Below are 12,949 nucleotides of genomic sequence, written 5' to 3' on the forward strand. Positions count from 1 at the left end.
GTAACTTTTTCTTAAAACACCATCTTTATGATATGGATGATAAAGAATAAGGCATTTAAGAACTAAATCATAAGAAGGACCAAGACAACCTGATTTTCAGTGTGGTACTGTGCTGCAATTTTTTTTCTTTTAAAACTGCATTGTTTTGAAGGAACTTAAATACAGTAGCTGCATTGTTTGTTAAATGAAATACACATACTTTTTAATATGGGATCTTTTTTCTTTCCTCTTTCTTTTTTTTCTGTTTTTTTTTTTTTTTTTTTTTAATGTGACCTTTTTGTATTTGTCATGCCATTAGCATTTGTAGGTTGGCATAGCAACTCTCTTATTTCTGCACTCTCCTCCTCCTGCTTTTTCCTACCCCTGTAGCAAATATATCTCCGGTTCGTGAATCCTGTCTGGAACACTGATGCACAGCAGTTTTAATGTGTATATTAAATATTAGGATATAATTTTTTTCTTGGAAAGGAGAACCCTGCAACTGGGTGGATTAAAAACAGGTTCTGAAAAGGAAAACAAAATAAGCATTGTGGATGAAAGGAATGTGATTGAGAAAGCAATCCAGTATTCTTTAAAATACAGGCATTTTTAGATAGTTATCTTAGAATACAGAAGATCAATTATATCTCAGTGTGAGGTTGCTTAGATCTTGGGACTTTGTATACCTTTTGTTTTTTATTAATTCTTTTTTCAGAGTGATGAATTCATGTTGTTTTTAATAATTCTTTACCAGAAGTTACTCAATTATTAACAGATTACATTGAATAATTTTAAAGTGATTTCTTGGCATAGTAATATGCATATTGCAATCTGTCTTGGTATTGACATGCACTTAAGCATTAGGAGTAGAAAATCCCACTCTGATGTAATTAAGGAGCCAAGATCATGTCAATCTCGGTATCTCTTGCAGGCTATAGAAACCATTGCTTCTAGAAGGCGTTGTGAAGATTAGTTTTGCGCGTACCACTGTTTCAAATCTTTCATTATTTATATGACTTAATCTAAATACATTATTATTGGGTGAAAATTATGTTGTTTTGTACCCTGTATTCCTTAAGCTGCAGGTGGAATGAGAAGAGTCAGTGCTGATAAGCCCAGAATTTCTTATTAGGATCCTATGCATGTATTTGAATTCCAATTCCTGTAATGATTTCTTTGAACTTAGAAATTGATATAGATTTTCTTTACCACTTCTTTATAGATTTTTTTTTTTTCCACAAGTTAAGTAACTGTGCCATATCCTGTGTGTCTTTACCTAAGAATGTCCCTCTTCTTCCCAGAACCATGCAACTGCTATCACTGAGTTTAACTGCTGGTTCCCTTTTACTTTGTGACAAACCCTGGAATTCAGAAATGATTTTTCTTTATTCCGTTTATTCTAGGACTTCTCTGTGTCTGCCCAACCCAACTGACTCATTTTTCTCTTTCCCCCTCTTTTAAGCCCAGGGAGTGCCCACCTTGCTTCATTCTTTCCTCCTACTCAGCCCCTTGACAATTCAGTTTGTAGTTGGTAGTTGTTCAGCACAATGCCTTTAAAATCTGGGAAGGCTTATGTAAAATCCTTGGGCGGTTTTGTTGTAGTACATTTCTATGTATTGATACACTACACCTGAACAATTGAAACTTAAGCTGACCATATAGCATTATAGTATATTACGATGTATTATTTCTGAATGAGCATTATACTGAATCTGCTCTCCTCAGGTGTATGTTTTTTTTGACTTTGGAAGCGGGGTGAAGTGACATCCTAGAACATCTCAGTGAAAGCTTTCAGATGAATTGTCAATATCCCATGTAATTACACCACTTTCCTGCAAATTAATGTCTCTGTATGGCAGTTACATACCATGGTGCAGCTAAGAATGCATGGACGATGGCATACTGCACCAGGCAGCTAATAAAGACCAACCTTTATGAGTGACAGCCAAAGTGAACAAAACTACGATGTGATTATAAATCTGTTTTCTAGACTTTCCCCTTGACATAACAATGTTCTCCTCTTGATGCGCTATCCAAAGAAACCTGAATCTTTGAGATTTCTTCAGTCTAACATCAGTTCCTCTCCCCTCCCCGGCCCCATTTTCTCTCTCTCTCTCTCTCTCTCTCTCTCTCTCTCTCTCTCTCTCTCTCTCTCTCTCTCTCCGAAATTGTTGTGCTACTGAGTGCATTGTCTAGGTACGTTTATAGGCTTTCAGTTGCCTCCTCAACTTCTGCAATTAAACTATATAGACTTCCAACTTTAGAGAATACACATGGATGCCTACCGATGTTCGTGATTGTCAGAGAAGGGCTATTTAACTTAATGACTCAATGGTCTAATTCAGGATGGCAGATCTCATGAATAAATGACGAAAAAATCTTGTCTTGCCGTGACAGCTGTGCTTTGAAAGGGTTTTGTGATACTGGGAATAGAACTTAGCTGACAGGTCCATTTCCCATCAGTATTAATTATTTTGTTTCCAGTCTCTTCTCCATTGAGACTCTGATTTTGTCACTGTGAATGTTGGCATGAGAAGGAATATGGTAAATATAATGCCAGACATTAATGCCAACACCAACAGGTGTTGTAGGTATGGGGCAGCAGAGAAGTCATTGTCTATGACGTTGTTGTCCCCTTCCCCTAGCAGTTGTCAGACAAACAGAAGGACCCTGCGAGTGCCTATAATTCATATGAAAATGGTTTATTTGGAGACAAACTAACCATGCATAGCGTTCTGCTATTGATGTGCTTTCCTTCAACCTTGTAAATGCAGCATAAAGAATACTTATGCATAGATTCTAATACCTTACTTTTTAAAACAAAACGAGTGATGTTAGCTTCCATTTCATAGCATCTTCTCTGTTATGTGATGCATGCACAGCACACTTGTAGAGCATGCTCTGTGTCTTAGGAGAAAAACTTCCTACTCATATTGCCAAATATGTGCTCTGATACTCAGCGAGACATATTGTTTAAACAGGCACATTTTTTGACTTATTTGTCATACTTGCCTGTTGTTTTTTTTAATAATATAAGTATTCATATTGAGCAAATCTCCTTCTCTATATTAAGTAACCCAGAAGAGATTTTACCTTTCTAGGAATGGGAAATGGTATATTGGCTAATCATGAAGTAGCTGCAGTTGCATCTTTGATACATCAGATCCTTGGCTAGTAGCAATAGGTGTACCTTCCATTATGTACGTGATGGAAAAATGGGAGCTCCAAAACAGTGCCTTGTGAATTGAATAAAATCATCAATAGTAATTATTTTTTTAGTAATAGTAATTACTAGCCTCCTAGTCTTGAAAACAACATACTGAAAAATGGCAACTGCCTAGGGATGAATGGCCGTGAGGCTTCAAAGGAACTGCACCATTTAAGTGTGTTTTATTTCCTTGCGAAAATACTGTGCTAGGCTTTTGTTCAAAGTTCTTATGCTGGCTGTAATGGCAGCAGAATAGACTAGCACCGTGCTGCCTGTTTAAAGTCTGCGTGGGGAGGAGAGCGTGTATGAGAGGTTGAAGAGAAGAAAATGGTGAAGAACGAACCTGAAGAATCAGGGGTAAGAGGTGAAAATTAGAGGGATTCCCCCACCAGACCCAGGTTAATTACAGTTTAATAAATAGGCCTAGGGAATAAGTTTCATGTTTTGAAGTAAATGGAAATTTACAGTCAGGATTAAAGTGTTTTTAGTACAGAACTTACCTGACTACTTTTTGAGCAATAGCGATGTTTATCTTTTATTGCTGATCTACAAAGGAAATATTCCCCAACTTTACATATAAAAGAACAGGTTTCTGTAACCCCTATTCCCTTTCCCACTGTCCAAATAAAGAGGGATCATACGGACAGTCTTTTTAGTGCTATTAAGTATAGTAATAATTATTCCTTTGGGGGAACAAAGAGCACTGCTGGTTGTCTGAGATGTCCTGAAGCTGTTGTTGTCAAATCCTAGCTCCGTTCTTTGAAAACAGGACAAATTGTAGGAAATGTTGCACACAGTGGTTAGGGATCGCTGCCTCAAGTTAATGAAATTTATGAAATTGACACTTGTGAAACAACGGCAAAAAGAGCTAGGAAGAATGTGGGGAGGTTGGGAAGACAAAGAAGGGAAGGGGTGCCATCAGCGACCTATGCAACCTTTACCGTTACAGTCAGATTGGTGCTGGAGACTGAGCTGAAGTCTTGATCCTCCTGTGAAAGGGAGAGAGTACAGGCTCCAGAAGATACCGGTTTGTCAGGCAGTCCTGAAATTTATTATTTCTAATCTACCTTTGTTCCCGATCCTGATTTTCCAGAGATTGCTTGAGCACCTTGGAAGATGCAAGACTCCTTGCTTTGGTTGTTTCTGTGGCTAGCAGGATTGGGCCATTATTCTTCTGTTACTTTCTCCTTTTGTCAGTTCTGATCTTATGACAGTTCTCCTGCAGTTTCCTGAAGACTGTCTTGTCTGAAATGCTTTATTATTCTACCTCAGATTTATAAGGCGCTTTGTAATAGGCTGTATTAAGAGGTTTAAATACCCTAGAAGGAAGCTAGCTCCACTGATTTCTGCCTAGTTGCAAAATACGGACTTTTTAAATACAGAAGGGAGTGACCTGTGGCTGTGTATCTAGTGCCATTTTAGATCTCTTAGCCTCCAGATGCTGTGAAAACAAAGGTACGAGTCACCGTAGATCCTCTCACATATGTGCCAACCCATCATGGATGTCACAGATACGATGGGGTATATAGGCACTCGTGTTTAGGCATCTGAATTGCTCCCAGGAGATCAGAAAGTCTTGCAGTAGCTGAAAGTGTAAAGACGCAAAGAGAATTGCTCTGTCATCACTGTGATGAAATGGGTATTTTGTGAGATTGGCAGCAGAGATTATTTTTTTTTTTTTATTTGCGCTGTAGTGACACCTATGCTTTTGCCACCACAACCAATGTCAGATTCTTCCCTGCCTGTATTCTAGCCATGAAAAAAGCAGTTTCTTTCTAGCCATGATGAAAGAGGATCAAATGAATCATTCTGTATCTTTTAGCATGACAAAGATGGTTGCTGACTTCTTGTCACTAAAAGGCATGGGAGTACGTTACTAAGTTGGTACTGTGTTTGGAGCTGAGTATGCTGCTCAAAAAATATAGGTGTATATATAGTCTCTTGCTCATTGGTAATAGCATAAACTCCACATACATCTCTTGTAGTGGGCAAGTGCTCAACAATTTAAACTTCACAAGAACTTAAGAGCATTTTGAACCTCCAAAAGGCAATACATTTTTACTTATTCCAGCCTTCTGAGTAATACTTTATCAAGACAGATGAGTTGGTGGTTAACAATTCAGTGTATTTCACTTTTTCTCCTGAGAGCTGACCTCTCAGAGTAAAAAATGACAATGAAAGAGACTAAGAGTTTTTAAAGATTAAAGTAGAAAGCCTTATTTCACTAATGTGAGTTTCTCCTTGCAGGTCAGTTGTGTTGGGAAATATTCATCATTGAAGCAATTACATCTGTAATGAAATGTCACGTTTCGGTTGATAATCTTTTATGTTCTGACATTGAATTGTACCTCAAGTTGTGTTTTCCCGGCTGGACAGGGCTTATCTTACTACCTCACATTTCTATAATGTTAAGCAATTAATAGGATGCTGGAAAACAGTTATACCATGATACAATCTCACATCAAAATGTCAGTGCTGCCAAAAGATGTAGAGTATGGAAAACATTATAATGTTATATAACGGTCTTCTCAGTAGAAAGCGGGATCCGATCTTTACAGTTAGGGCTTAGTTCTGTACCCATTCTGTGACAAAAGCTGGGTGCAGAGAGATTTTGGTCTGCATGGGTGGAGTTTGCGCAAGTCACTTGGTGATGAACAATCTGCCGTCGGTAAATGCCTGTGAAACTTGGTAAAGGCCAGACTGGATTGCTGTGAAGGAGGAAAATGGTATTGTTACGGAAATAAACAGGGTGATGATCTCATCTGAAGGTGAATTACTTGAGCTGTATTAAACTATAGCTTCAATTGTCACATCTCTGACTAAGGGAATAGAAATTTGGCTTCTCTAACTTTTAAATGTAATTTTGCAGTTTGCAGCAAGTGTGGCTGTACCACGGTAGCGTTGGTGATATGCACAGTCTTCCCTTCTAGTGAGAAAGTGACTGTGACTGAACAGCCCACGTCACCTTGGCCTACTGTAATCAAACCCCAATGGGCCATCGCCCAGCGTCTGCCCAGTCTGCGATCAGCGATGGACATCAGGGGGCAGGGAGCTCCTGTGCTCAGAGGAAACAGTAGTAACCTGAAATAGCCACCTCTGTATTGTTGCATGAACACCAAATACTCCCTTGCAATAACGTAGACATACCGTTTGTTGACTTTATTATGCTACTGTAGCTCACTAGTAATGATGTGCTTCATTTAACCCATTTTGTAGTATCTTAAACTACGCATTGAACACGCATTCATTCTGCACTTGGGGCCTGATCCAAAGCGTATTAAATAAGTTTGAAAGATCCAGTCTACTCCAATAACTTTTGGCTCAGGCCCTCTATTCCTGGATGCTGTTGCTTTTTTTGTTGTTGTTGTTTGTTTTGCTTTTTGTTCATGGGCTGTAAGGGTTTTTTCTTTCTTTTATAAATAGCTGCATTTAAAATAAAAGCAAGGAGTTGCACAAAGACAACCTGCATCTCTCTCTCTCTAAATTAAATGCAGCTGTTGTCACATGTATAGTATTGTAATCGAAATACAGTGGCACTATTCTGTACTCATAATGTAGACGGCAGAATTTCTTATCTAGAAAATACTAGAAATCCAGATGAGGATTGTCATTTTGTGGAAAGATAAACAGCCACAGAGAAAATAGATGGCATAGCTAACTGAATAAACTGATACTCTCTGGAACTGGAATGCAAATGTACGCTTAATGGCTCTCCGCTTTATAGTCATATAATAGTCATATAGTCCTGTCCTCAGCTACTCTTGAAATCTTTATCAGAAAGGAGACTATAGAATTTATTTACAGTCATCATAAGCACGTTAAGATACTAGCAGCATACATAGTACTATAGATTTTTAAAGTAGGATTAATTTAAAGAGAACTGCAAAGCACACTTGACATCTTGGAACCTACAGAGCATCCTGCGTATATTGAAGGCTTTGTCAGAGAAAAAGCCTCCCACGGTCGCTTCAGAGGCTTTAAAGGCTTAATTTTGATTTTGAATTGCTTATTTGCAGTATTGTCCTCCCACACTGCCTCGTCACGTTTTGTATGTTAAAATACGCAATTTAAAAGGAAAAGCATGCTGTGGGGAAAGGAGAAACAATGGGCACAAAAGTTCACGGAGCCTTTGGTGCTGGTGATCTTGCGGAGCCCTGACAGCTGACCCGGCAGCGTGGCGGTTTTGCGCACAAAGTCATTCTGGTAAAGATAAAGAAAGAGGGTACAGACAGTTTGCGTTGGAGAAATGGATCAGCCTGGAACTGTGCGTAGCATCTAATCCCCCTGTGGGGAAGTGTTAGGTGTAAGGGGGTGGAACAGGATTGGCACGTCTCTCAGTATTACAATTTGTGCTCGGAAGTATCAGTAGAATAGGAGGAAAATAAGTGGAAAAACTTGCTGTGGACAGTGGTTTAAATATGTCACATTACGTACTATATATGCATATGCACCTCACGGCAAATTATGCTCAAGTAATAGCGCTAGCTACTGAACTACAAACTGCTTCAAAGCATGCATTTACTGAATTCATTTGAACTGAAATTATCTGGCAAAGTAGAGCACAATTTCAGTGTGTCATTTGGATTAATACCTGATGCATCTTTTATTATTAAGGAAAAAAAATATTATTTTGTCTTTTCAGATGCAATTGTGTGGAACCGGAACACCCTAGCAATAAAACCTTGCGATACTGGCAGGACTACAATATATCTGCATCTGACGTGCCGTGGGGGAACCTAACTGTGTCAGTAAGTGAAATATTGGAACTTAATGAATAAAGGCATAAGCATAAACAATTTTGAACCTCCTTCTGCAGCAAATATGTTGGAAAAAAACCCCATGTTTTTTCTGATCATATTTGTTCAAATAAAGCATAAAATATACTTAGCAAAGATTAAGATAGTCTTTGTAGCATTATCTCATTTCGTAAGCATTTTGCAGCCTTTGATAGTACACATTAAAGCAAGTATGTGCATTTTGTGCCCTGCTTTGGAAACTTGACACACTAGCACAAGAGTTTGACTGCGATTAAGTCTAAACATGTCAAATGACAACGGATTTGTCCTAAATCCTGCCAGATGGCAAAACTAAAGTTCCCTTGTGTAGAAAGACACTAGAAGCATTTATTTCCCCTAAAACATTCTTACAGCTGTTCGGGCTATAAAAGAGAGGAAGGGGAGAAATTTGGTAACATTTGTGGTTCAGTGACTAAATTTCTTTCTTACGTAGGCCTTCAGTGTTACGTATGTCTTAGTTGTGTAATTATTTTTTGGGGGGAGGGTGGGAGTGGGATGGGCTGGGGGAACAAGCTACAAACAGTTTGGGGAGCTTGCATGGGTATGTAACTTGTTTCTAAACGGTACGCTTTTCTAGGTTTTAAGGAATTTATTCCTTAAGGTTTGCCTTCTTTAAAGCAAGGTTTACAACTTGATTAAAATGTCATATGGAGATCAGACCACCGCTTTTTATCACAAATAGATCATTTAATTACACAGTCGCAGAGAATTTAGTGCAAAAGACACCAAACTGAACGGTTCTCTCAAAAATAGAACTGAATTAACCCCATCGTAGGCATAACCGAATGAAACACTTAAAAGCCAATCCAGTGGACCGCCTCCAGCAGATACTGGTTTTTCTTTCAAAGGCAGGAATGCAGAAGAACTGATGTCCTCCTATCATGAGTTAAGCAAGAGCTGCCTTCTATGGCTGCTCTCTCTTGATAGCAAGGATTGCTCCGAAACTCTGTTGGTGTGGCAAGAGCAGAGGGAAAGTTGAGAACTGCTGGCCTGAGGGATTCCAGCAATCCAGAATGAATATTCTCAAAATTGCAGCACACGCTAAGAGCATCTGTGCAGGGGCAGACTCCTCCTCTCACTTTCTCAGATCTCTGACAGTGTTTTTCAGAGTACATTTGCAGCTGAGGAGATTTAAAATAACAGATTTTGTTTTAACTATAAATGTAAAAGACTGGCTGCATTATATAAAACCCTTTAAAACTTCTGTAAAAGCTTATTACCGAAACTTGAGTTTACACGGGTAGCAGTATAACTGACCGACTTTTCCCATGAGTCCCTGTAGTTGTCAAAGAAATAACTGAAATTTTTCATACTTCTGTGTATTTGTTTCTTGCAAGCATCATCAGAAAACTTCAATTCTCCTGTTCTAGAGAATTGCAGTAAAATATTAGACCTAGTTGTTTATAAATATTTGATCAGTCTCACCCCACTGCCTTTTTTACTGCTCATTTCTATGTGTTGTTTCTTGTGTCTGATTTAAAAGTTTCAAGTTTCTGAAGATCTAGATTGGCACACTCTCTTAAAAAAAACAACAGTAGGACCAACAATTTTTTTGCTATCTAGGCCAAAATGAGTGTGAGCAAAGTGTTTATTCTGATGGTGACAAATTCCTTTTCAGTAGGTATATGATGAAATTCATCCCTGTGCTGTGGCAACATTGAGGTCTAGCTCAGGCCAGAACAAGTTTTCTATGTGATGTCCCAGCTTCTTTAGAATTTCTTTTGGATTTCCTGAAAATTTTTTTTCCCCACCTGAAACCTGTCAGAAACGCATCATATTTATCCCAGGTTTACTGCTATACCGGTATAAAGAGTTTTGCACTCCTTTGTCTCACAGTCATCAAATAGCAGCTGTGTTTTTTTTTTCAAGCCAGCCTTTGTTCAAAGCCAAAGTTTCTCATAACATGTCAAGCCACAGTATTGTGACGTGAGTGTGATGAGCCAATGACCCAGTTCATTTGATACTAAAAGATCCTGATCTGACAGGATATTGCTGCCTGGAATCTCTGATTCTGGGTGCTGTGTCTTTTTTTGCTTAATAAGTGTGGAGGGATTTGGGAAGGAGAAGGAAAGGGTTGCAAGGCGAGAGCTTGTAGCTCACATTTTTAGAGCTGCTCTTTATTTCTCTGCTCGTTACCTTGGAACACATACGATTTTAAACAACTAAGGATGGTATCGGTGAATTACTAGACATGTTTTCTACTGTATCTGCGTATTTGATTGTATATTATATTAGATAGAATTAACATTACAGATATTGGATTTTGCTGCATTTTATCAGATCGTGTGTGGTTTTTTTAATGAAAAAGATAATTTGTGGAATGTGCTGCCCCCATGTGGTATTAAGTGTATTGGCTAATACTGCACAGTCTAACTTGCTTTTTCTCGAATTGCTCGGCCTATGAAGTTAAAACAAAACATCAGTCCTTGAGAATGCACTAGGTGCAGCCTTCCACTTGGTAGCTTTTGAACTTCACTTTCTTCTCTTGAAAAGAATTAGGAAGTGCAAATCTGTGCTTGTAAACAGAAAATACGTAAGTGTACTTGTTCAGTTTGAAATAAATCTGGGTTATATTAGTGACTTTATGGTATGTCTTAGGGACTTCATCATTTAATACTGGTTAAAAAAGAGGGTTTTTTGAGGGTTTGACAGTTTTCCGTGCAGACTAGATACAAAAGTTAGGAATTTTAATTTTGAAAAGAATAAATATCTAAAAATGATTTTACCGTTTTTAGTAATACAGTATGCTTGCAATTTAGGAAAGTAATTTGAAAGAAAATATCAGTGTAAGCATGGATATTTTTCAGAACAATACTACTTTGCTCTTCCTGATAGGAATGTAAAAAGTTTCATGGAGAGTTTGTTGGACGAGCCTGTGGTCATCACGGCCCTTATGTTCCAGATGTCCTCTTCTGGTCTGTCATCTTATTCTTTTCTACAGTAACGCTGTCATCCACACTGAAGCAGTTCAAAACTAGCCGCTACTTCCCAACAAAGGTGTGTGCCATTTTTTTAATTCAAAAGTTGTCATTAGTCATGTGTAAGCATGAATTCCATCCGCATTGCAAATTCAATTAACTGCTGGTGAAGTAGATACTGCATCTTTTCTCTGTTAGAAAATTGTATCAGAATAAGCATGGTTTTAGCTGTACGCACAAAATGGCTTAAAACAGTGAAGAAAAATAAATCCTAATTCACATGTGAATGTTTAGTTAAAATTATCGTTTCTCTCAATAATCGTAGGTACGATCTGTTGTCAGCGATTTTGCTGTCTTTCTCACTATTTTGTCCATGGTTTTAATTGACTATGCCATTGGGATTCCATCACCAAAACTTCAGGTTCCAAATGCTTTTAAGGTAATTTGTTGATAAATTGCACTGCCGTATTATTTTGACGAAGTAGTGTGCTATAGTGCATTTATTATATTTTTTTTTTTTATCATCAGGGAGTAGCGATACTAGTCTGAATTTTTTTGTTCACCACGTACTATGCAACCTCTCTAATTAGTGGCCCATGCAAGTGAGCCTCTCCCGTCAGGCCCCTTCATGTCTTCTGTGTGAGGACCAACCTGGCTCAAATTACCCCCAAATCCTAGACTACTGTCATGTTCTGGGTTTCCTTCCAAATTCTGGGCTCATTGTATCAAAGCAACCAAGTCTGTAGTATCCCAGATGATTTTATTATATGTAATTTCTCTTTTTGGTATCATAGGAAGTTTAGCATTTTTCTGTGCTCTTACATAGATCGATTTTAAAGGAAATCGTATCCTAGTAATGTTTTTGTATGTGTTCTTGTGAAGTTGAAATGTAAGTAATCCTCAGAGTACTGACTGGTCATGCATGACTCTGTTTTTATAGCCCACCAGAGATGATCGTGGCTGGTTTATTACTCCTTTGGGGCCTAATCCTTGGTGGACAGTCATAGCTGCTGTAATTCCAGCCCTGCTTTGTACTATCCTTATCTTTATGGACCAGCAGATCACAGCTGTCATTATCAATAGAAAAGAACACAAACTAAAGGTATTCAGTCAAATAGTTACATTTTCACTGTCATTTTCTGCTTCAGGTAATGTAATGGACCTTCATCTACTTGAGTATGCTACTTTATTATATGTTACATAGCACCCCTTTAAATAGTTATGCTTTTTCTCTGTTGATCTGTGTAGTACCTGTGCCCTGTGGCAGTGATTCGCTGCCTTACAGAAGTCTTTATGAATGTAATTTGGAACAGAGACTCTGAATCAAGAAAGTACTCTTATTTATGCTTTGTTAGAAGTATGATGCCCATTCACCTAAAGAAAAAAACTCTGGAAGTTAATGATTTCCTGAAGTACCACAATATTAATCGCCTCTTCAGATATTGGCAGTGTTGTTCTACTGGATTGGATTTTGCAAAACTATTCAGGGGTTATTTTGTCATATAAGACTTTCTTTTTTTCCTCTCTTCATCCTTCCCTGTGGTTCTACCCATCCATTTTTCATGCCCTTCCTATCTTAAAGAAGGGAGAAGAATAAAACTGAGCTTCAGAGCACAATGGGTTCTTAAAACAACATAGGACAACTTCCTGCTCTGTTCTCTAACACTTTAGTTGCCTACAGATGGAGAGAGAAAAAGGGACATCACCCCTCTGAAAAACTGTTGGGCAAAATCTAGCAGCAGGTTTCTGTACATGTATATGCAGTGAGCTTAGGCTTTTTTTGACATGCTTTTAATAAGCAGCAATCCAATCTCAAGTTGCTTTAGCAAATGCATTTGCAACCTTCACTTTGCACTGCCTCTTCTTGGATGATTGTGACATTTGATATGTTCTTTTTTTGCCCTCTTTGTCAGCCTGGCTCTTCATGTCAATCCATAGCATTGCATGTGGTTAACTTGACAGATGCAGGAATTTGCTGCCAAGCTTTGGAATGTGTTTTTTCAGCACTGGCATCTGGGAGTCAGATGGTCCTCCTGGCTGCCCCCTTG

At 38.3% G+C, this 12,949-nt stretch overlaps 1 protein-coding gene across 3 annotated transcripts in view; it reads left to right on the plus strand.

Moving 5' to 3' along the window:
- The window catches only part of SLC4A10 (solute carrier family 4 member 10), a gene marked incomplete at its 5' end in the record, with an annotated part of 167,080 nt that overhangs the window by 137,347 nt on the left and 16,784 nt on the right, over window positions 1-12,949 (plus strand). For all 3 annotated transcript variants that reach the window (XM_082483719.1, XM_082483720.1, XM_082483718.1), the window contains 4 exons: window positions 7,830-7,935; window positions 10,819-10,980; window positions 11,227-11,340; window positions 11,842-12,003. In XM_082483719.1, the coding sequence (XP_082339845.1) occupies window positions 7,830-7,935; window positions 10,819-10,980; window positions 11,227-11,340; window positions 11,842-12,003 (544 nt within the window). The remainder of the gene's footprint in view (window positions 1-7,829; window positions 7,936-10,818; window positions 10,981-11,226; window positions 11,341-11,841; window positions 12,004-12,949) is intronic.

The sequence above is a fragment of the Vanellus vanellus genome, assembly GCF_965231255.1.
Source record: "Vanellus vanellus genome assembly, chromosome: 5".
Lineage (NCBI taxonomy): Eukaryota > Metazoa > Chordata > Aves > Charadriiformes > Charadriidae > Vanellus > Vanellus vanellus.